Below are 25,636 nucleotides of genomic sequence, written 5' to 3'. Positions count from 1 at the left end.
TAAATTTGAAACTCTTTCAAGATTCAAGATTAACTTTATTGTCATTTCACTGTACACCAAGGTGTATAGAAAAACTAATTTACGAGCATTCAGTTCATCCTAAAAACACAGCAGATTTAAAATATAGAGCATATATAAAATGAAGGATATAAAAATGTAACCGACTGAAATAGGTATCAAAAGTTAAATATATCAATATTAAAATTCACATGCCAAATTTGCATAGTAGTTATTGCAGCTATGAGTTGCAAAATTCACACAGTGATTATTACACGTGATTTGTTGCACATTGCACATTATTGCACATTATGATATTGCACATTACAATACTGTATATTCGATTTTGCACAAATGGTTTAATCTGCTTCAGTATTTGGTGATTTTGTTCTGTTCAGGAGTCTAATGGCAGTCAAGCTGAGATCAGAACTCTTCAGTAAAGTTACATATCAGTCATTTTAATATTATATAATATTTTTAGCACTTAGATAATAGGTGGCTTGAATGAGTCTAGGTTCCTAATGGACAAAAAAATGAGGTATAAAATATGATATGAATACGACTATGATGATGCCGGCAGTGTAGCCTAGTGGTTAAGGTACTGGTCCAGTATTCAGAAGGTTACCGGTTCAAGCCTCACCACTACCAGGTTGCCACTGTTGGGCCCTTGAGCAAGGCCCTTAACCCTCAATTGCTTAGACTGTATACTGTCACAACTGTAAGTCGCTTTGGATAAAAGCGTCTGCTAAATGCCGAAAATGTAAAATGTAAATGATGCTTAAGACTAAGAACAGCTGAAAAACCTTGTTAATACACATGATGATCAAACATGACACTAATCATTTGCTTCTACTTTACATGTTTAAGAAACAAGACAGAGATTTTACTAACAACGTTACACATTTCCCTACAGAACAGTCAGTTCGTATCACTTACGGTGGTGATGAAGCGGTAGATGGGTTGCCTCCTCTCTGTGTACTTCACCGTGATGGGACTCAGATCATAACGGAACCAAATAGCTGGGATGATGCGGCCTGTGTGACTGTACGACACGTATTCCTGCAATAAACCACAGCTGGATGGTAACGATGTGCAGATGTGAATGTTTTTAAGGCTGAAGAGTCAGAAAGTTGTCGGATCAACTAGTGAACCTTCAAAACATAGGTCTGGAACAATCTGATATTTCTCAGTGATCAGTAATAACCAGAACATAATAAATGTTCATCAAATGCATAAATAATTAGAATATTTATTTGAATTTTAGAACAATCACCTGAGACAATCGTTATTTAAATAAAGAATTTTAGCATCATGACTGTTCTTTGTGCGCAAATAAATAGGGCTAGTTTAACTACAACCATTACAAAGAATGTGACACAACTGTTGCCAGAGTCAGTGGGGTAAAAACAAACTACAGGTCTGAAACATGGTTAGCACTGTTCACAGTCAAGCAAGCTGCTCTCCTGCTTTTCTTTATCCATGCAATTATTTCAACTTTGGTCGTACGTCAAGATGAATAGCACATAGGTGAATGCATAGCTTGCTTGACTGTGGACAGAGATACATTTGTTTCAGCAGCTTCTCATTCATAGCTGACCTGTTTTAGCATCATGACCCTTAATTCCAAAGCTCTGCCTCGATGTACACAGACTCCCATTTCACATGGTTATAAGGGCGGCACGGTGGCTAACTGGGTAGCACTGTCGCCTCACAGCAAGAAGGTCCTGGGTTCGATCTCCAGGTGGGGTGATCCGAGTCCTTTCTGTGTGGAGTTTGCATGTTCTCCCCGTGTCTGCGTGGGTTTACTCCGGGTGCTCCGGTTTCCTCCCACAGTCCAAAGACGTGCAAGTGAGGTGAATTGGAGATACTTAATTGTCCAAGACTGTGTTCAATATAAACTTGTGAACTGATGAACCTTGTGTAATGAGTAACTACCGTTCCCGTCATGAATGTAACCAAAGTGTAAAACATGACGTTAAAATCCTAATAAACAAACAAACAAACATGGTTATAAATTGCATCTCACAGAGTAGAACTTAACACTCTGGTTTACCTTGTTGGCGACGGTGTACTGGTAAGAGAACTTCTGCTTTCCTGAAAGATCCTCGTACACTGTAGGAACAATCTTCAGGATGTAATCATGGGACGCCAGAGCTGATCAGAACAAAAAGACAAAAAAAAAAAAAGTTCAACATGGCTCAATAACCATCAAATATTCATACATTTATTCACTGTCTGTTTTACCACCACTTTATGGTGGTCAAGATCACAGTGGGTCTGATTCATTGGGCGAAAGGTAGGATACAGCCTGGAGAGGTCACCAGTCCATCACAGGACACAAAAAAGCACACACATACAAAAACACACACTTTTTTTGCAATTTTAGTAGCTCAAACCAGCCTGACTGCATGTCTTTGGAGGCAGACACAGGGAGAACATGCAAACTCCACACAAAAAAGACCCTGGCCACCTGGCCAAGGAAATCAAACCCAGGACCTTCTTGCAGTGAGGTGAGAGCGCTGTGCAATGCGCCACCATGTTACCTTGTTGTCTAAATTTACATGAAGGTGGCACGGTGGCTCGATGGGTAGCACTGTCACCTCACAGCAAGAGGGTCCTGAGTTTGATTCTCAGGTGGAGCACTCCAGGTCCTCTCTGTGTGAAGTTTGCATGTTCTCCCCTGTGTTTGGGAGGAAACCACAGCACCCGGATGAAACTCACACACAGTCAAAGACATGCAGTCAGGATAATTGAAGATTGTGTGTCCTGAAGGATGGATGGATGGATGGATGGATGGATACTTTATTTATCCCGAAGGAAATTATTAAATTTTTGAATACAGGTGACCCACCCAGGGTGTTTCCTGCCATTCGCTCAGTCCACCAGACCCACCGCCACCCTACATTGAATAAAATGATGTGACCTAATATCAACCGTGTTTCTACAGTAATGTGTACAAGGTATTTTTGTTAAATTTAATGAAATTTGGACCTCATAAAGGACTGGCACCCTGTTTGGGGTGTGTTCTTGTTTTATGTCCAGTGTTTCCAGGAAAATCTGACCCACAACAACCCTGACCAGGAGAACACAGTGGTAAAAATGACATTAAATGAATTGTGCCTCTAGTGGTTACAAGCTGAACTACAGTAAGTTATTGTGTCTGCGGTCACTGTCTACGGGAAGTTTGGCTTCTCCTCTATCTCTATGAGCTTCCTATGAGAACCATGTTTGAAACCGGAGCCCACAGAGGAAACCCACTCAGACACGGGGAGAACATGCAAACTCCACACAGAAGGGACCTGAGCCGCTTCACGTGGGCATCAAACCAAAGACCTACTTGCTGTGAGGCGACAGTGCTACCCACCGAGCCATTGTGCCACCCATATAAAGGAAGATTTCTCTCATGGAAACCCAACCCAATCAATAAAGCTCATTAAGAGCAGTTTTGGTGCCAGTCATTTCTGCCAGATTGCGTTTAGCGCTAGGGCAGCTCCACTTATAGTAATAGACTTTGAGATAGCTCAAACTAAGTGGAAATTTGATAGACTGACTTGGAAACTGGCACTGTGCAAGTTAATAAATCTTCAATATGCCCTGTTGTTCTGCCAATGTTTCTCTATTAAGATGGCACGGTTACATGCTTTGAGAAAAGGACGGGTGACTGTAGGGCAGGAGATCCCAGATCTGTACATGAGCCTTTAAAATGGGGCTGATTATAAAGTAAAGAAAAGCACCACATGTATTCTCCTGTATTATCTGTGTGTGATGAAGACACACTGGGGCGTCCTACCATTAGACTGGAGTCTGTTGGCACCACCGAGGGCATTAAAGGCTCCTTGGACGTGCTGCACCTGCAACAACAAGCAAACACTCGCTTTAAAATCAGCCTCTGATGGAATTAGTTTGATTAATGTTTACGTCTGGGATGAAAGAACCTGAAGTTTATCCCCGAAGGCGAGTCTGTGTATGATGTGGGTCATGTCCGGGTTCTGCGGCTGCGCCGTGGCGCTGTGTGTGGACACGTGGAAGTTTCCAGGCACCTGGAAAAAAGCAGGAATGTAGAGAAAACCCTCGGGCAAGCCGATACCAAGATACACCCGTTACACGTTAGCTGCCTGGCACAAAGTTCTCCGCCGGCTTTCTGGATTTAAAACGAGGCCTCAGAAATATTTCACTTGATGAACCGTCCAGCATGCAGTCGGTTATTTCCTTTTGTTTTGTAAGTGTGTGACGTCGGGGGACATTTTTCCAAACAAGGCCCCTTTCAGTGCAGCCAGCGGCGATTATTCAGTCGAAAATAATGAAATTTAAATCGGCACGTAACTCACAAATGACTTCCTTTTCCTTTCAATTAGAGCTCAATCCAGTCTTTATATTATGTGCCATGTTCATGCTGCAGAGAGATTAAATCACTTTGAGGTGTAATTACTGCACTGGAGTGCACCAAAAGCCATTTCCTTTGTCTTACCAAAATATAACAATAATTTAGACTCTCTTGCGTCACGTCCACTATCGAGGCCAGTGCGCACATGGCTTAAGGTCAGGAGAAGAGACAGGGTTTATGTTTTTGTACAGTTTGATCCAGAGATGTTCACAAGTCACAAAATACGAGTCCGAGTCGAGACACGAGTCTTTAGGCTAGAGTCTGAGTCAAGTACGAGTCAATATAATCTACACAAAACATATATTGAAAATGTAGCGTAGAAATAAAAAAATAATCTATAAATTCAGATTAAAACAACAACAGATTAGCGAGTGTATTTAGCCGTTGTACTTTGTGCCTTTACTTTCCTAGGTACCGCTTAAACTGATACGTTTTGTTTTCATTGCCAAACAAAAGCGTGCAATAAATTACAGCACAGCGGCCCAAAGCCAAAACACAGCAAAAAAAATCATAATACTGCTTCTGTTCTTCCAGATGCTATTAAATTTATAAGCGTGTGTCCCATTAGGAATAGAATCCGTTATTTTGTCATTGTTGCTTATAATTAAAAACCTCGAAACTTTTCCCGGTTGTGAAGTAAAACAGGAACTCGTTAGAAAGCCGATAAAGCGTTTCATTACCACGTCATCTGTGTGACGCTGCAAACTAAATAAATGCAAATAACAGCATTTCTTACTAAACATTACAATCAGAAGGTCTGATTGGTTCAGAAAGCGGTTCTTACAATCATTAGCGTCAATTCTGTACGAGCGCTTCATTCACATGGTCTGTTACTTTGAAGTGCACTACGTAGGGTATTACACCATTTTAAGTGGAGAGCGACGCTTCATCACTATGCTGGAAGCTGGCTGTAACATTTACAGACATCCCAAGTTGCAAAAACTCATTTCCAGGAGGTACCCCCTGACCACGACCCCCCCCTACATAGTGCACTAAGTTGTATATCAGATAGAGAATTTGTGTTCCCTACATAGAGCACTAGATAGTATTTTAGATATGAATTCATGTTCCCTACTTAGTGCACTAGACAGTAGTGCGTGTGTGTGTGTGTGTGTGTGTGTGTGTGTGTGTGTGTGTGTGTGTGTGCGCGCTCATTGACACTCGTTCTAGATTCCGGGAGATTTTATCTGACTTGCGGGCATCAGATAGCCGCTATGTATATGCGGGAGACTCCCGGAACTTCCGGGACACTTGGGATGTCTGCATTTACCCATTGCGTGCGTTGCGGGTTAAGATGGCCACAGCGTTATTAAAGAGCAGACAATGACACGATCAGAATGATGTTGGATCATATATATACATATCATATATATACAGTATATATACACGTAATGTTGCTGACTTTTGTTGTACACAAGTCATTTTATGTGAGTCGCAGACTCGAGTCCCCATATCTGGTTTGATCTGCTTTCTTACTTTATTAATGCTGAACTCGCCCTCGAACCGGCAGCCGTAACCATTGTTGAGTGGAACCTTCATGGAGTTTTCTATGTGGCCGACTTCATGACGTCCCATCTCATCCTGGATGTCCAAACCCACCACTGAAAGGGACAAACAGAGGAATCAGCATGTTTACAGGAGTCACTGTCCTATCAAATCAAAATCAAATCAAATCAAGGTTTATTTGTCACATATAGTCACACACTACAACTGGCAGTGAAATGCTTTAGTGACTGCTCGGCCAAATTAGCTACAAAATAGACAAAAAATATATATTTAAACAAAAAAATAGAAATATGTTATTAAAATCAAAAAGTGTAGAAAAATACAAAAAAATGTATTAGATTGAAATTAAAAGAAACTTAAATATAATTTAAAAATAGAAGCAATTTAAGTGAACCAAGTGTGTGAAAGTGACAACAGTTGTGCAAGAACTGAACATCATACATTTTCCAATATTTTTTAGTAGCAGCTCAGCACCAATGATATAAAATCACAGATTGAGCTTAAACAGATCATCAGATGTCCCAAATGATCAAAGTGGGTTATTCTAAATATTTAGCACACTGATGTTCTCATGAGAAGCGGCAGGCTGTGTCGTCGTTTCCTATGAACTGTGGCACTTTTGCCGCATTGGGCTCTCGATTTTTGCGCTTCACCTGATTGAACTTTGACCCAGTTTGCTGCTGACCTTTTTAAAGCTCCTTCAATAAGACAAACTGTTTGATATGACACGGTAAAAGCGGCTCAGGCCATGCAAAGCAAGCTTGACGTTACTAAAACAACGAGTGAGGAATTTCATTAGTGGAGAGAACTTATGAGCAGTTATAATGAAGAGAAGTTTAGTGCTCCTGTGTCGTTCTTTTAATACATTAAACCATGTTAAGCTTTATTAATGATAAGCGTTTTAGACTCTGGGAGAAGCTGATTCTGATTCTCACAATTTCTCAGAAGCTCGAGCTGTAACACAAGTTTAAAAGTGAAACAGTGAGGAAAGTCGAGATAAACACAGATACATGTGGAGCTGTAACACTGGATCCAACGGTTATTCCACACAAATGCAGATTCGTCTTATATTCACACTTTGATGACGTTTTACTGCACCGTCCAAGCCAAGTGCTGAGTAAAGTGGCAGTTTGCGCCGATGTGAATGCACCCTAAGACCCTAAGACAGACTGACTGACTGACTATCTATCTATCTATCTATGCCGTGTTTAGTCTTGTAAGTTACATTCACGGCAGAAAGGTTTATGTGGGTGCTTTGTATCCATTACGTAGTCTCTGATATTATATGTGTATTCCTAATTTAGTGATTGTAATAAAGTTCAAAGGTTTTTCTGTTTTTCCAAGGTTAAAAATGTCTTCCATTGTTCCAGCTATGGAGAATTTTTGTCTTTCCCTTTGGTATGTAGGGCAGTTAGTATGTGTTTAATCGTGATGGGTAGTTGGCAGGATTCGCATTGCAGGGCATCCTCCCCCTTTATCAAGTAGGAATGTGTAATGGAATATGTGTCTGGTGTGTCCAATGCGACATCTAGAGTAGATAACTTGATCTTTATGTTTTCCTGGGTATGATTTCTGGCAGATTTTTAAGTCAGGGCATATTTAATGAAGCTTGTTCTGTGTTAATGTGTTCCATTCTGTCTGCCATTTGCTATATAGATAGACAGAGAGACAGAGAGACGGATGGACGGATTCTATCTATCTATCCATCCATTCGTCCATCCGTCTCTCTGTCTCTCTATCTATATATAGACAGAGAGACGGATGGATGGACGGACGGACGGACGGACAGACAGACAGACAGACAGACAGACATACTTTATTGATCCTGAAGGAAATTCAAGTGTGTATATACTGTATATATACAGTATATACTGTATATATATATATATATATATATATATATATATATATATATATATAGTTTCACTAGAGGTATGGTGTCTGTTGTTGGAAGTTTGGGGTTGATGATCTGTTCTCCTGTTTCTCTTATTGCCAACTGATCTGCTTTCTCTTGTCCTGGAATTCCACAGTGGCCCGGGATCCAGCAGACTTTTATATCGAAGTTGTGTTCTGTGAGCTTTTGGTTTCTTTTCAGAAGATCAATAAGGATCGGCTGATGAAGTGAGCAGGTTGTAAGTGCTTTCAGACAGGACAGCAACTAGATCTTTAGTAACATCTAGAATGTGATTAATTCTCAGGTTATAAATGCACGTTTTTGTTTAAATGTATATGTACAGAGTCAAAAAGACCACATGCAAATGTGAAAGTTGAAATATATACACTGACACTGTAAATATTAAAAATAAAAATGCTGACAAACTGTCAGTCAGTGTAACGACACGACTAACGTTGACCTTTAACTCTTACGCCAGCTTTCAATACGTAACCGAGCGTAAGGGCAGAATGAGGAAACATTTAGCTCTCTTAAAACCTGTCCACAGAGTAGAAGTGTTTCCATTACATCAGCTCCACTCACAGAGCCAAGCACCCTCACCATCCATATAAAAAACCTGACACTTATAATAATGATCCTACTCATCACAACAGAACTTAATGTCATGCTTATTTAACACCACTGGTTTTAACTGAGAATGTAACGGAACAGTGAAAACCTCTCTGCCTCCTCAGTGTTCATGTGATCATCAGTGGTGTTCCTAAAATACTCCAGCTTACGCCAAAGCATTACAGCAGGGGCGCAGAGGAAAAGCCTGCCTGCACCTCATTTATTCCATTCAAGAATAAACCATGTGATATTAAGAAAGGTCATGAGAAGAATAGATGTTCACGTCAGGCATAATTACAGCACTCCTGTTTTTATAAGATGAAATGTTAAAGTAATATAAGGAAAAAAAGATTCATGACTACTAAAGAGTAAAGAACGGAAAGGAAGTAAGAGACATTAAGATTAGTAACTTTTTAAACTGGTGAACCACAACCAAACATTTCACTATTAAAATGCTAAAGTTTCACTCAGATTTATGTAATGTACTTTTAACCTGGTACTTCTAAGTTTAAAATTGGAGATAATGGAAAACTTCATAGAGCCACAAAAACATTCAACATTTAATTCAGTTCAGCTAAAACCATCACCCTCAGGACACAACACATGTTTTCCCAGCATGAACTGATACACCGATCAGCCATAACATTGTTTCTACACTCACTGTCCATTTTATCAGCTCCACTTACCATATAGCAGCACTTTGTAGTTCTACAATTACTGACTGTAGTCCATCTGTTTCTCTACATGCTTTGTTAGCCCCCTTTCATGCTGTTCTTCAATGGTCAGGACCCCCACAGGACCACCACAGAGCAGGTATTATTTAGGTGGTGGATCATTCTCAGCACTGCAGTGACACTGACATGGTGGTGGTGTGTTAGTGTGTGTTGTGCTGGTATGGGTGGATCAGACACAGCAGCGCTGCTGGAGTTTTTAAACACCTCACTGTCACTGCTGGACTGAGAATAGTCCACCAGCCAAAAATATATCCAGCCAACAGCGCCCCGTGGGCAGCGTCCTGTGACCACTGATGAAGGTCTAGAAGATGACCGACTCAAACAGCAGCAATAGATGAGCGATCGTCTCTGACTTTACATCTACAAGGTGGACCAACTATGTAGGAGTGTCTAATAGAGTGGATAGTGAGTGGACACAGTATTTAAAAACTCCAGCAGCGCTGCTGTGTCTGATCCACTCATACCAGCACAACACACACTAACACACCACCACCATGTCAGTGTCACTGCAGTGCTGAGAATCATCCACCACCTAAATAATACCTGCTCTGTAGTGGTCCTGTGGGGGTCCTGACCATTGAAGAACAGGGTGAAAGCAGGTTAAAAAAAAGTATGTAGAGAAACAGATGGACTACAGTCAGTAATTGTGGAACTTCAAAGTGCTTCTATATGGTAAGTGGAGCTGATAAAATGGACAGTGAGTGTAGAAACAAGGAGGTGGTTTTAATGTTAAGGCTGATCAGTGTATATATGTGGTCAGATGTCCTTAAGCTCGTTTCACTTTGCTGATGGGATCTTTGGCTGTTTTATTAATCAGAATCCAGATATTAAAGAATTTGGAATTGATAATCCAAACTTCACAGATTGGTTAAATTTCTGCAACACACCAACCACTGTTTCATCTCACCACTCAACTCACATATGAATGGATGATGAATTTGTCCAAGGTTGGGAAGAAGCCCCAAAAATGCCAACTTGGACAAAGAGACTACTGTTCCATGTACCTTGACAAATGCCAACACAACCTGAGGCTGCTAAGAAATGATGCCAAATGACGAGAGTTCCTCATAGTAAAGCTGGTGGTTGTTTCTAATGGGTGCAAGCAAACTAGCCCGATTTACACAGACACAAAAAATTATCACCAGATCATGTTAGGAAAAGCTCGTGGTAAACCTGATTGAATAATTACAGTCAGACTTTAAGAGGAAAACTCAGAATGTGATCAGAATAGAAAAGTGTTGAAGGTGTGAATTCAGCACGAGGTTGTTACTGCAAGTACGTGAGTCATAATGAAAAGGAGAGGAGAACAAAAAGTCACGCAAGAACTTGTTTCCTCTCTCAGTGACCGGAGGGTACAGCTTTATATATATATAGAAATACATAAATAATCATTCGGAGGGAAATGTTTAGAAATCTAGGAGCATGTAAAACCTTAGAAAACTTCTACATTCACTTCTAAAACTAAATAATATAAAAATATAAACCAAAATACAAAAGAAATTTGTAATTAATACAATACACCAATCAGCCATAACATTAAAACCACCTCCTTGTTTCTACACTCACTGTCAATTTTATCAGCTCCACTTACCATATAGAAGCACTTTGTAGTTCTACAATTACTGACTGTAGTTCATCTGTTTCTCTACATGCTTTGTTAGCCCCCTTTCATGCTGTTCTTCAATGGTCAGGACCCCCACAGGACCTCTACAGAGCAGGTATTATTTAGGTGGTGGATCATTCTCAGCACTGCAGTGACACTGACATGGTGGTGGTGTGTTAGTGTGTGTTGTGCTGGTATAAGTGGACCAGACACAGCAGCGCTGCTGAAGTTTTTAAACACCTCACTGTCACAGCTGGACTGAGAATAGTCCACCAACCAAAAATATCCAGCCAACAGCGCCCGGTGGGCAGCGTCCTGTGACCACTGATGAGCTCAAACAGCAGCAATAGATGAGCGATCGTCTCTGACTTTACATCTACAAGGTGGACCAACTAGGTAGGAGTGTCTCATAGAGTGGACAGTGAGTGGACACGGTATTTAAAAACACCAGCAGCGCTGCTGTGTCTGATCCACTCATACCAGCACAACACACACTAACACACCAGCACCATGTCAGTGTCACTGCAGTGCTGAGAATGATCCACCACCTAAATAATACCTGCTCTGTGGGGGTCCTGTGGGGGTCCTGACCATTTAAGAACAGGGTGAAAGGCTAACAAAGCATGTAGAGAAACAGATGGACTACAGTCAGTAATTGTAGAACTACAAAGTGCTTCTATATGGTAAGTGGAGCTGATAAAATGGACAGTGAGTGTAGAAACAAGGAGGTGGTTTTAATGTTATGGCTGATCAGTGTATATACAATGAAAAAGAAATACTAAAACATAAGACTAAGATTGCAAAAACACTACAAATACTTAATACTACAATTGCAGCATTAAAATCTAAATACTCTAAACAATAAGAGAAATGCTAATAAATTGCAGAAAATGTACTAAACAACAATGTTCAATATATAAAATCAAAATATATAAGTTTTTTATATATATATAATTCAGACATTTTTGACTCAGTGGAAGTGTATTATTCTTTCGGATGAACAAAAATAATATAGATTTGTTAACTAAAGCTTTTCAATTTTTGTACGCGTAGCAACTGGTTACCCATGATTCATCTGTTCAAACTTGATGCCAAACACCATCACAACCAATTTTGTATCTTTTGTAATTTACCTCACGTGCATGTCTTACACAACCAGAGCTTTGAGAAGAAATTCACGCAGACATGGGGAGAACATGCAAACTCCTTACAGAAATCACCCAAACCGCTCCACCTGGGAAATGAACCCAAAACCTTCTTGCTGTGAGACGACAGTGCTACCCACTAATGATACTGTGGTTCAGTATTATACGTTTAATATGTTAATTAGTACTTTTGTATTTTGATTTATTCAGATTTATATATTTTATCTGTCTCAAAAATATTTTCTATATTTTTCTTTCGCACTATTTGTAAATATTATTGTTTACATTTGAATATCACTTTGCAAAGAATATTTTTACCTAAAATTTTATATTACATGTAAAAATATATAATACATATGCTGTTTATTTAAATTAATATTAAACAAAACATTATTTTATAATACATTTTTAAAAATCTATTTCTATTTAATTCTATATACTATGTTATTGTTTTAAGAGGATTTTTCTGGTATTTTGGTTAATTTTTTTCTTTCAGATTCTATTAATGACAGGAACGGTAGTTACTCGTTACACAAGATTCATCAGTTCACAAGGTTACATCAAACACAGTCATGGACAATTTAGTGTCTCCAGTTCACCTCACTTGCACGTCTTTGGACTGTGTAAGGAAACCGAAGCACCCGGAGGAAAACCACACAGACTCAGGGAGAACATGCAAACTCCACACAGAAAGAACCTGGACTGCTACATCTGGGAATCAAACCCAGGACCTTCTTGCTGTGAGACGACAGTGCCACTTGCAATTTTTCTATGATACTGTGGTTCAGATTTATATATTTTATCTGTTTCAAGAATGTGTTAAATATTTTTCTTTTGCACAATTTGTAAATATTGTTTACATCACATTGTTTACATTTATTTATATTTGTATACATTTTTAGCATGTCCAATTTTTACCCAATTGCATTTATGCTTCTTCTCTACTGGTGCTGACCACCGTCCAGATTGAGGAAAGCAAACTGATACACACCCTGACACACAACCTCTCCGACACGTGAGCAGTAGCCGACGGCAAGTTCATCAGCCGGATCAGCCTTGTGTACAGAGAGCCACACCCTGACAAGCATTATTCCTCGACTCGATTCCTCGCAGGCGCCATCAATCATTCAGCAGAAGTCGTAATTGCATCAGTTATGATGTCCCTATCCGGCTCCATCCCTAGATGAACAACAGCCAAACGTTGTTCATGTGGCCGCCCAGCTCAGACCGATGGCATATATTACATATGATATTTATTTTCATTTATATTAAACAAAACAATTATTATTGAATTACTCAAATGTTTTCTGTATTTCCATTTAATTTTATATACTCTGTTATTAATTTAGAAAGATTTTTCTGGTATTTTGATAGATTTTTAGGGTTATTATAATATATTAATATTCTATATTACAGAAATAATTAGAATTTTTGGACTAATTAAATATTTAAGCTGAATTATTTTGGTATCTTTGCTTCCACAATCTGTGTAAACAGACAAGTTTTACAACCAAAATTGTCCTGGCACCTGAACACGAGTCTAATGGACTGTAAACACTGATATGCACCTTTGGAGTTTGTCTGCTGGAATTTGTACCCACTCAGTTAAAAAGGCATTTATTATGAAAATGGTCTGTGGCTGCTCTCGTTAGGGGAGCCGGTAGGACTGGTGGCACAGCTGATTTGACAGTTATTACGCCGGATGCCCTTCCTGACACGACCCTCCCTATTTATCCGGGCTTGGGACCGGCACTACAATGCACTGATTTGTGCATCCTAGCGGCTCGGTACCTATAGGACAATTCAGTGTCTCCAATTAGCCTGGCTGCATGTTTATGGACTGTGAGAGGAAACCGAAGCTCCCGAAGGAAACCCACGCGGACACGGGGAGAACATGCAAACTCTGCACAGAAAGGACCCAGACCGCCCCACCTGGGGATCGAACCCAGGACCTTCTTGCTGTGAGGTGACAGTGCTACCCACTTAGTCATCGTGCCGTCCAAAGGTCTGGCTAGCAATCAACGTCCCGATTCATCCCAAAGGTGTTTGATGAGGCTGAGATCGGCTCTATTCAGGTCACTGTTCCTTCACTCCAAACTATCCACTTTTACCAAAAACGGCCTTCCCTGTATTGTTGCTTCAGAGGGAGGACGTGTAATATGTAATACAAAGTATTGGCGGTTAAAAACACCCAAACACTTAATCATTCATTATTATGGGTGTCTGTATACTTCTCGGACACATCGTTTGGTCTCAGATCTGGTAAACGGTGACGTTTTTACATCATCAATGTTGTTTCCTTCGCATATAAATAAAGGGAACCGGTAAAGAACTGTGTGTCCGCTAAGTGACGACGCAGCTCAGGTTCACCTTCACCGACGGCTCTTTCCACAAACACTTACAGAGAAGATTTGCATAAAGCTGCAGGAGATTTCCTCCCCCGGACAGAGACAGAGACCGACCCGGGTGCGAAGAGCTGAAACTGTTATGCAACCTCATGCAGCATGACGGGAAATGAACCAAGTCATGATCTGTTCAGGAAATCCTGCTTTCATCAACTTGGTGTAATAATAGGGTTAGAGTTAGTACAAAATACAGTAAATACCTAAATACCTAAATATCTAAAACGTAATGATACTAGTATCAGAGTTTATAGAGAAATATTGATGTTTATACTCACAATCACAGTGTAAGTTTGGCAAACTGATGTTTAAAGTCACTTCAATCTTCCCACCACTTTCTTTATCAGGATCGTCCACGTACAGTTCATTTACTCTGGAAATACAGAAGAACAATTAACAATTAACATTATTTACATTATTTATTATTAACTCTGTATTATACACTGATCAGCCATAACATTAAAACCACCTCCTTGTTTCAACACTCACTGTCCATTTTATCAGCTCCACTTACCATATAGAAGCACTGTTTGCCTGCATATCTTTTTAACCTGCTTTCACCCTGTTCTTCAATGGTCAGGACCCCAACAGGACCACTACAGAGCAGGTATTATTTAGGTGGTGGATGATTCTCAGCACTGCAGTGACAATGAGACAATGTTGTGCTGGTATGAGTGGATCAGACACAGCAGTGCTGATGGAGTTTTTAAACACCGTGTCCACTCACTGTCCACTCTATTAGACACTCCTACCTAGTTGGTCCACCTTGTAGATGTAAAGTCAGAGACGATCACTCATCTATTGCTGCTGTTTGAGTCGGTCATCTTCTAGACCTTCATCAGTGGTCACAGGACGCTGCCCATGGGGAGCTGTTGGCTGGATATTTTTGGTTGGTAGACTATTCTCAGTCCAGCAGTGACAGTGAGGTATTTAAAAACTCCAACAGAGCTGCTGTGTCTGATCCACTCATACCAGCACAACACACACTAACACACCACCACCATGTCAGTGTCACTGCAGTGCTAAGAATGATCCACCACCTAAATAATACCTGCTCTGTGGTGGTCCTGTGGGGGTCCTGACCATTGAAGAACAGCATGAAAGGAGGCTAACAAAGCATGCAGAGAACCAGATGGACTACAGTCAGTAATTGTTGAACTACAAAGTGCTTCTATATGGTAAGTGGAGCTGATAAAATGGACAGTGAGTGTAGAAACAAGGAGGTGGTTTTAATGTTATGGCTGATCAGTGTGAGAACCCAACAGAAATGGAAATTCTTACTGATTTAATAGAGCTATTATTGCTTATAGCCAATAACGTTACATGGTTTTGTTAATACACTATATGGACAAAAACATATATGGTCAAAATACTAAACTAAATAATGTATAAAATAGTATAAAATACTATACTAAAGAAATGCCAACGAGGCAGAATTACCAGCTGGCACGGTGGGCGCTGGCTTGCTCTCGTTCCTCATTCTCATGCTAAGCTAATGAAAAGAGGCCAAGTCAACAATATCCTGTGTGAACCTCACAGTTTAACCAGAACGTTTTAACCAGCATCATCAGATCTGTACATTAAGCAACATGCAGTACCGGCCGCCCCTCCCTCACACTTAATATTAACATCACAATAATCTGACCTCAGTTCTGCCTGAATGCTGATTATACTGATTATTTCTTAAGGCTCAGATCGAGTCCTCACAATGGTGACCCGGGTGAGTCATGTGTTTCGGTAACAACATCTTGTATGTGATGTAAGTGAGGAGAAAACAGCTTTACACATACGTACATTTCTGTAGCGATGAATCCCGTCAGCTCGGACAGAAAGAGGAAAAGCATGAAGACGCAGCAGCAGATGGAGACTGGAGAGACGGAGAGGGAAAAAACAGTCGAATAATTACGCATCAGAAACCATCAACAAGTGATTCACTTTACTGTAAACAGTTTAAACACCAACAAAATAGAATTCATAATAGTTTTTTTACTTCCTTAAATGTATAGTGAATTTTTTTCTGTCACCATTTACCAGAAGCCAAACGATGTTGACCATTTCAATTTCAATATGTAATAAGCAATATGGAAATTTAAAACACTGATGACAGGAGTCAATAAGAAATACACCCACACACACACACACACATACATATACTGTATATCATATAAGTCAATAAACACCAAAGATTATCTCTTCATCACGGCACCTGTTAGTGGGGGGGATATATTAGGCAGCAAGTGAACATTTTATCCTCAAAGTTGATGTTAGAAGTTTGACGAGGACCAAATAGTGATGGCTAGACGACTGGGTCAGAGCGTCTCCAAAACTGCAGCTCTTGTGTGGTTTTCCCGGTCTGCAGTGGTCATTATCCATCAAGGAACAGTGGTAAACCTGTCATGGTCATGGGCGGCCAAGGCTTATTGATGCACGTGGGGAGCGAAGGCTGATCCGTGTGGTCCGATCCAACAGACGAGCTACTGTAGCTCAAACTGCTGAAGAAGTTCATGCTGGTTCTGATAGAAAGGTGTCAGAATACACAGAGCATCACAGTTTGTTGCATATGGGGCGGCATAGCCGCAGACCAGTCAGTTAGAAAGGTGGTCATAATGTTATGCTTCATCAGTATGTAAATATATACATATACATACCTACACACACATTTACTTTATAAAAGATCTGAACTCCATTGTGCAAACCACTGGAGTTTTTCAGCACAAAACCTGTTACACCATAAGGGTCATACTGAACCTCGCTTAGTGCAAAGGGGTACAGTCCTGCTGGAACAGGAAAGCACCTCCTCAAACGGTCAGCTTAATGTTGGAAAGCATGATGTTATTTAATATATTTGAATGTACACATGCTAGCTTTAATATACCACGAAATTCGAGGGTTCTTCAAAAAGTTTCCACACTTTTTTAACTTTTCTACACAGTCGCTTTCCGATGCATTTTATCAGCGACGTACCAACTTTTTAATGCCGTAAGAAAAAAATGTTTGTGGTTGAGCTCGTAGCCACTGATGCACCTTTGCTTTCACATTACCATCACATGAAAATCTTCTTCCTCTTAAAGCTTCTTTGAGCGTCCAAAAAGGTGGAAATCAGTTGAAACGAAATCCAGACTATAAGCGTCTCTCAGTCTCTCAGACACGACCGATTACAACTCCTCCCACCCTCATCGTATCCAACTAAAATATAAAAGTGCTTTTTCAAGATCCCTCGTATCATTTACTTAATTATTATGATTTTAACGTCATGTTTTACACTTCGGTTACTGGTTACACAAGATTCATCAGTTCACAAGTTTAATATCAAACACAGTCATGGACAATTTTGTGTCTCCAATTCACCTCACTTGCACGTTTTTAGACTGTGGGAGGTAACCAGAGCTCCCGGAGGAAACCCACGCAGACACGGGGAGAACATGCAAACTCCACAAACAAAAGAACCCGGACCGCCCCACCTGGGGATCAAACCCAGGACCTTCTTGCTTTGAGGCGACAGTGCTACCCACTGAGCCACCAAGCCGCCAAGATCTCTCGTATAATACGAATTAAACGGTGTCTGTAAAAAACGTATATTTAAAGTATTTATAACATGACTCTCCCTACAGCATGTCAGATGGGACATGTGCTAGTCTATGACTTTGTGGCACAGGAATTGCCATTGGGAATTAGAAATGACTAAATGGGATAAAAAGAAAGAAAAGGAAAGAAACATGCTGCCAAGTTCATTGTTAAAAAATGTGACCAACCTGCACAGAGCTTCAACCACGACCCCTCAACCCCATTATTATGAAAATGGCAACTGTATTTCTGACTTATTGGAGGGTGTGTCTGTGGAAATTTATCATAAGTGCCAGTCATCACTAACGCTCAAAATCTGTAAAATACAGATTACCACTAGTAACTGTGACAGAGAAAAGGACAAAGTGCTTTCCATCATGGACAATCATAACCATCCACTGCACACTACTTTTCTGAGACAGAGAAGTGTATTTAGTGGCAGACTACTGTCACAGAGCTGCTCTACAGACAGACTCAGAAAATCCTTTGTTCCCAGAGCCATTAGGGGACGGGGAGGAACTGAAGACTGAATGTAACAGAATTGTGGCACATGTACATGTACAGGGGTTGGACAAAATAACTGAAACACCTGGTTTTAGACCACAATAATTTATTAGTATGGTGTAGGGCCTCCTTTTGCGGCCAATACAGCGTCAATTCGTCTTGGAAATGACATATATAAGTCCTGCACAGTGGTCAGAGGGATTTTAAGTCATTCTTCTTGCAGGATAGTGGCCAGGTCACTACGTGATGCTGGTGGAGGAAAACGTTTCCTGACTCGCTTTTCCAAAACACCCCAAAGTGGCTCAATAATATTTAGATCTGGTGACTGTGCAGGCCATGGGAGATGTTCAACTTCACTTTCATGTTCATCAAACCAATCTTTCACCAGTCTTGCTGTGTGTATTGGTGCATTGTCATCCTGATACACGGCACCGCCATTGGATGCACATGGTCCTCCAGAATGGTTCGGTAGTCCTTGGCAGTGACGCGCCCATCTAGCACAAGTATTGGGCCAAGGGAATGCCATGATATGGCAGCCCAAACCATCACTGATCCACCCCCATGCTTCACTCTGGGCATGCAACAGTCTCGGTGGTACGCTTCTTTGGGGCTTCTCCACACCGTAACGCTCCCGGATGTGGGGAAAACAGTAAAGGTGGACTCATCAGAGAACAATACATGTTTCACATTGTCCACAGCCCAAGATTTGCGCTCCTTGCACCATTGAAACCGACGTTTGGCATTGGCACGAGTGACCAAAGGTTTGGCTATAGCAGCCCGGCCGTGTATATTGACCCTGTGGAGCTCCCGACGGACAGTTCTGGTGGAAACAGGAGAGTTGAGGTGCACATTTAATTCTGCCGTGATTTGGGCAGCCGTGGTTTTATGTTTTTTGGATACAATCCGGGTTAGCACCCGAACATTCCTTTCAGACAGCTTCCTCTTGCGTCCACAGTTAATCCTGTTGGATGTGGTTTGTCCTTCTTGGTGGTATGCTGACATTACCCTGGATACCGTGGCTCTTGATACATCACAAAGACTTGCTGTCTTGGTCACAGATGCGCCAGCAAGACGTGCACCAACAATTTGTCCTCTTTTGAACTCTGGTATGTCACCCATAATGTTGTGTGCATTGCAATATTTTGAGCAAAACTGTGCTCTTACCCTGCTAATTGAACCTTCACACTCTGCTCTTACTGGTGCAATGTGCAATTAATGAAGATTGGCCACCAGACTGGTCCAATTTAGCCATGAAACCTCCCACACTAAAATGACAGGTGTTTCAGTTATTTTGTCCAACCCCTGTATCTATCTATGTATGTGGGTGAGCACGTGTGTGTGTGCATATCTGAGTGCACTCGTGTGTGCACATGCACAGTCAGGCACATCCGCACTTTTGTACATAAATCTGCACATTTTCTTATATTTGCACTGTAGTTTCACTTTATAATTTATATTTTATAGCTGTTACTTACTTACAATCTATACCAGCCTTACGATGTAAACCAAAATAACATCTCCATATGTACCCTCGGGTGCTGTTGTTGTAGTGTGTTGTCTGAGTGTTGTGATTCTACAGACACTTGTTTGTATAATGTGAATCTCTGTAGTGTGTACTATTACTTCTGACTTTTTGATTAATGTAACTTGCTGCTGGGGCCTTAATTTCCTTCGGGATTAATAAAGTATCTATCTATCTATCTATCTATCTATCTATCTATCTATCTATCTATCTATCTATCTAACTATCTAACTATCTATCTATCTATCTATCTATCTATCTATCTATCTAACTATCTATCTATCTATCTATCTATCTAATAAACTGAGGTGAGGCGGATAAAAATACAAGACAGAGGTTCATGTTTACATTTACATTTTCTGCATTTAGCAGATGCTTTTTTCCCCCCAAAGTGATTTACAGTACTAGGACAGTATATTGTCTAAGCAATGGAGGGTTAAGGGTCTTGCCCAAGGGCCCAACAGTGACAACTTGGAAGTGGTGGGGCTTGAACCAGCAACCTTTTAATTACTAGTGCACTACTTTAACCACTAGGCTACAACTGCCCTGTACAAAGCTGTGTTAATGTTTATGGTTTAGGATGTGACGATCAAGAGCATCAACATCAAAAACAGCGTTTATTTGTATTTGCTACTTATCGCCAAATAAGTCGAACATTTTTCGTACCAAAAATGCACAAACGTAAACGTGGATGTTCTGACGTTGTTTTACACTTGGGATGTTTTTTGACCCGTTTCGAGGCGTCTGACCTGTTTTTCACATCTCTATTTGACTAATAGCTCGTTTAGCCCCGGCTGGTACTCGGTGACCTCAAGTTCTTGAAATGACTGTATGTGGTTTGTTTTAACTCTCTCAGCTCGGCACAGAGATAAGCAACGCGGCGTGTGGTGAAGCTGCACCGCTTCCTGTCCACGTCAGCATCATGTGACTGTAAGAGGACAGATAAAAAAGTGCTGGAGTAAGCAGGTCCGGTGACGATTATTTACATGCAGAGCGGATCAGTGATCACGTGACCTAATGGAGCCACGTCACACTCGAGATCCTTGTGGTTCCTTCTAGTTTACACAAAGCTAATGTTTAGCTAGAGCACAATCACCAGGGAGTGTCACCATGACACATACACAACACATAGGACACTCAAACGACACGTCATCGCCCAGAGAGACGCTTATTCACAGGGAAAAAACACCACCGTTCTAACTGGAATGTAAATATGTTCAAGTGTTCTGCTGAGTCACAGAAAAAAGTTACAATATTTAAAAATATTAAACAATCCGCACAGCAGCTTCTGTTGGACACTTGAGCAAGACCTTTAACCCTCTGGTTTCAGAGGAGCTGCACAAAGACTGACCCTGAGCTCTAGATTATTCAAAAAGAGAATTTCATTATACTGTAAACATGAATGTACACTATAAGGACAAAAGTATTGGGACACCTCTTACAATGTTTTAATCCATGTGTTTTAACCAGGACAATTGCCAACAGGTCTAACAGCATGACTGTACCCCTGTGAACAAAGCAAGCTTCATAAGGACATGAAGAAAATCTTAGTTTAAAGAAACTCCAGTGTCCAGCACAGAGCCCTGACCTCAGCACCACTCAACAACTCTGGAATAAACTAGAACAACATCCGTCGCTCTTTGATTGAATAGGCACAAACTCCCACAAACATACTTCAAAGTCTTGAGAGACCTTCTTAGTCGAGTGTCTGTAGAGAAAATCACACAGGGGTCACTATTTAAATAGCATTTGATTTTACGCTTCCAACTATACAGTAACAGTTTAGGGAAGGTCCTTTCTGGTACAAAGAAAGCTCTATAAAGACATGAAGAAAAACTTGGTTTCAAGAAACTCCAGCGGCCTGTACAGAGAGAGAGAGCGGCTGTTGTTTAAATGGAAAAGATCACACAGAGGTCATTCTATTTAAATAATAGCATTTGTTATTGTAATGCTATGTCCAACAAGCTCATGGTCAGTTGTCCAAATACTTTTGGACAAATATTGTATGTATGAACTTTGCTAATTCTAGTTCCTTCCATGTTGTGTTAAACTCCACTTACATGTATTTAATGTTCAGAACCCAAACACAAATGTATTAATTAAAATGTCTTAAGTTTACACAATTTAATGTGTAAATATGACAAATAAATGAATTCTAAATTCTACATTATTTGAGATCATAAAATATCTATAACAAGTTTAATTTAAAAAAATCCCTTTTTATCAAACTTATGGTGTATTTCAATTTTTCAGTATTTTATTATTCACTTTTTCTTTGTTGTGCAATGTTACAAAAAACAAATACAAATAAAAAATTGAAAAAAAGAAATTACATTCAAACCAAAAACTAAAGGAATAAAATAGAAAAACTGTCCTTAAAACAAACTTTTGTTCATACTTAGTGAGAAAAATCTATTTGTCTTTCTGCCCTTTATTCAGCCAGATAAAAGAACCAATAAAGAGAAATCAAAACTAAAAATGTACATAATAATTAAAAGACATATTATTTCTAAAATCAAGTTTTTAAAAGGAAATGAGTTTGATCTAATAAAGACTTTTTAAAAACTCTAATAGATCCAATTCTACTAGTTAAATAAGTATTTATGGTGAACGAAACTTAAAACTAGTACAGCGGTACCTTGAAACTCAACGCCAACTGGTTCTGGAAGTGGCGTTGAGTTTCAAGGTATTTTTTCCCATAAGGATGTTTGGGAAACCTGTTAATATACAATAATGGGTTGTTTTTGACACTTATACACTTAAAATGACACCAATTTAATATAAAAAACCACACTAAAATACAATTAAAACAGTTCAAATCAATAAAAAAATACAATAAAAGCTGCTCTTTATTTTTACTTCTTTATGTGCTTTTTAATTGTGGAGATGATTGATCTTGGAATATAATATTCTGTTCAGTAAGGGCACATTTACATGAGAAGTGACAGAACCGCTTTCACGCTGATTGTGCCGTTATTTTCCATGGAGTGTGGTGGTGCACAAAACTTAACGTGACTTATTGTACTAAAACAATGAGTGAGGAATTTCATTAGTGGAGAGAACTTATTAGCAGTAATAATGAAGAGAAGTTTAGTGCTCCTGTGTCGTTCTTTTAGTACATTAAAAAAAAAACTGAACATGTTGAGTTTAAGGGTACATATTTCACGACGAAGTGCGTCGAGTTTCAAACATTTTGAGTTTAGGTGACATTGAGTTACAAGGTACCATTGTAAAAGTTAAAGCCTGAACACCTTTAAAACTCATTAAAGCTCAAACTAAACCAAACAAACTGATTCACCTTTTTCAAAGACAGACAAAAACCTAAATAAATAACGTAAGTCTACTTACAGTGTATCACAAAAGTGAGTACACCCCTCACATTTCTGCAAATATTTCATTATATCTTTTCATGGGACAACACTATAGACATGAAACTTGGATATAACTTAGAGTAGTCAGTGTACAGCTTGTATAGCAGTGTAGATTTACTGTCTTCTGAAAATAACTCAACACACAGCCATTAATGTCTAAATGGCTGGCAACATAAGTAAGTACACCCCACAGTGAACATGTCCAAATTGTGCCCAAATGTGTCGTTGTCCCTCCCTGGTGTCATGTGTCAAGGTCCCAGGTGTAAATGGGGAGCAGGGCTGTTAAATTTGGTGTTTTGGGTACAATTCTCTCATACTGGCCACTGGATATTCAACATGGCACCTCATGGCAAAGAACTCTCTGAGGATGTGAGAAATAGAATTGTTGCTCTCCACAAAGATGGCCTGGGCTATAAGAAGATTGCTAACACCCTGAAACTGAGCTACAGCATGGTGGCCAAGGTCATACAGCGGTTTTCCAGGACAGGTTCCACTCGGAACAGGCTTCGCCAGGGTCGACCAAAGAAGTTGAGTCCACGTGTTCGGCGTCATATCCAGAGGTTGGCTTTAAAAAATAGACACATGAGTGCTGCCAGCATTGCTGCAGAGGTTGAAGACGTGGGAGGTCAGCCTGTCAGTGCTCAGACCATACGCCGCACACTGCATCAACTCGGTCTGCATGGTCGTCATCCCAGAAGGAAGCTGACGCACAAGAAAGCCTGCTAACAGTTTGCTGAAGACAAGCAGTCCAAGAACATGGATTACTGGAATGCCCTGTGGTCTGACGAGACCAAGATAAACTTGTTTGGCTCAGATGGTGTCCAGCATGTGTGGTGGCGCCCTGGTGAGAAGTACCAAGACAACTGTATCTTGCCTACAGTCAAGCATGGTGGTGGTAGCATCATGGTCTTGGGCTGCATGAGTGTTGCTGGCACTGGGGAGCTGAAGTTCATTGAGGGAAACATGAATTCCAACATGTACTGTGACATTCTGAAACAGAGCATGATCCCCTCCCTTCGAAAACTGGGCCTCATGACAGTTTTCCAACAGGATAACGACCCCAAACACAACCTCCAAGATGACAACTGCCTTGCTGAGGAAGCTGAAGGTAAAGGTGATGGACTAAACCCAATTGAGCACCTGTGGCGCATCCTCAAGTGGAAGGTGGAGGAGTTCAAGGTGTCTAACATCCACCAGCTCCGTGATGTCATCATGGAGGAGTGGAAGAGGATTCCAGTAGCAACCTGTGCAGCTCTGGTGAATTCCATGCCCAGGAGGGTTAAGGCAGTGCTGGATAATAATGGTGGTCACACAAAATATTGACACTTTGGGCACAATTTGGACATGTTCACTGTGGGGTGTACTCACTTATGTTGCCAGCCATTTAGACATTAACAGCTGTGTGTTGAGTTATTTTCAGAAGACAGTAAATCTACACTGCTATACAAGTTGTACACGGACTACTCTAAGTTATATCCAAGTTTTAGTTCTATAGTGTTGTCCCATGAAAAGATATAATAAAATATTTGCAGAAATGTGAGGGGTGTACTCACTTTTGTGATACACTGTAAATCCAAACCAGTTCCTCAGGACCTGTTTTACTATGCAACACCCACCATACCAGTTAATCACCTAATACAGAAACACTGGGCTTTATTACGGCTTTATTAGACTGAAGAGTCTATCAGTGTATCAGATCTTCCACGACTTCACTAATGAGGAGGTGGATCCCTGAAATATTTAGCTCTGATGGTGTGTTAGGCGGGTTGTGTTACACTAAACGTGAGCGAGTAAGGATGAGCTAATCCACCCCGAGGCCTCGGCGCTGATAATAAAGCTGCAGGAACGAGAGCCAAATTCTATTCAAGCAGGTAATCACTGAGAGAACCACACCCATAACAGAGTCATCCTGGGTAACCGAATCCTCATCGTGAACACAAACGCGCTATCGGTCAGGAAACGGTCACGGCGCAGGGTTGGTCAATCAGTGCTGAATGTGTCGTGGTCAGTATTTCATTGTTCTTACTATTACTAATGATGTAGAAACATCTGGAGAACATGATGATGGACTAATACTGAAACAATCTGATTACACTTCTCATCTTAGTCATGTTACAGGCACCCAAGATCCCGTCACTTCCTCATAATTATCACTCACACTGGACTCAAACGGGACAGACTTTCTTGCTAATTAGATAGAAATTCGTGATATAATGGGTGATGTGGAAAAAAGTGACCTGCTCTGCAATCACTAGAGCCAAAAATTGACTCTATTCACCTGTAAATCTGATTTATGCTTCATCAGAAGATCTTCAGGATGCTGCCTGGAAATGACTTGGAAGTGTCACTACAGTGCCTACAGTCAAGCATGGTGGTGGTAGCATCATGGTCTTGGGCTGCA

At 40.4% G+C, this 25,636-nt stretch overlaps 1 protein-coding gene across 2 annotated transcripts in view; it reads right to left on the bottom strand.

Moving 5' to 3' along the window:
• ergic1 (endoplasmic reticulum-golgi intermediate compartment 1) overlaps nt 1-25,636 on the bottom strand; it is a 52,831-nt gene that overhangs the window by 4,024 nt on the left and 23,171 nt on the right. For both annotated transcript variants that reach the window (XM_063000856.1, XM_063000855.1), the window contains exons 3-9: nt 16,069-16,141; nt 14,553-14,647; nt 5,858-5,982; nt 3,933-4,037; nt 3,788-3,848; nt 2,051-2,151; nt 934-1,056 (exon numbers count right to left, since the gene is read on the bottom strand). In XM_063000856.1, the coding sequence (XP_062856926.1) occupies nt 934-1,056; nt 2,051-2,151; nt 3,788-3,848; nt 3,933-4,037; nt 5,858-5,982; nt 14,553-14,647; nt 16,069-16,141 (683 nt within the window). The remainder of the gene's footprint in view (nt 1-933; nt 1,057-2,050; nt 2,152-3,787; nt 3,849-3,932; nt 4,038-5,857; nt 5,983-14,552; nt 14,648-16,068; nt 16,142-25,636) is intronic.

Source organism: Trichomycterus rosablanca, chromosome 8 (assembly GCF_030014385.1).
Source record: "Trichomycterus rosablanca isolate fTriRos1 chromosome 8, fTriRos1.hap1, whole genome shotgun sequence".
Classification (NCBI taxonomy): Eukaryota; Metazoa; Chordata; class Actinopteri; order Siluriformes; family Trichomycteridae; genus Trichomycterus; species Trichomycterus rosablanca.
The sequence above is the reverse complement of the archived record's forward strand: the minus strand, read 5'-3'. Positions and strand labels throughout refer to the sequence as shown.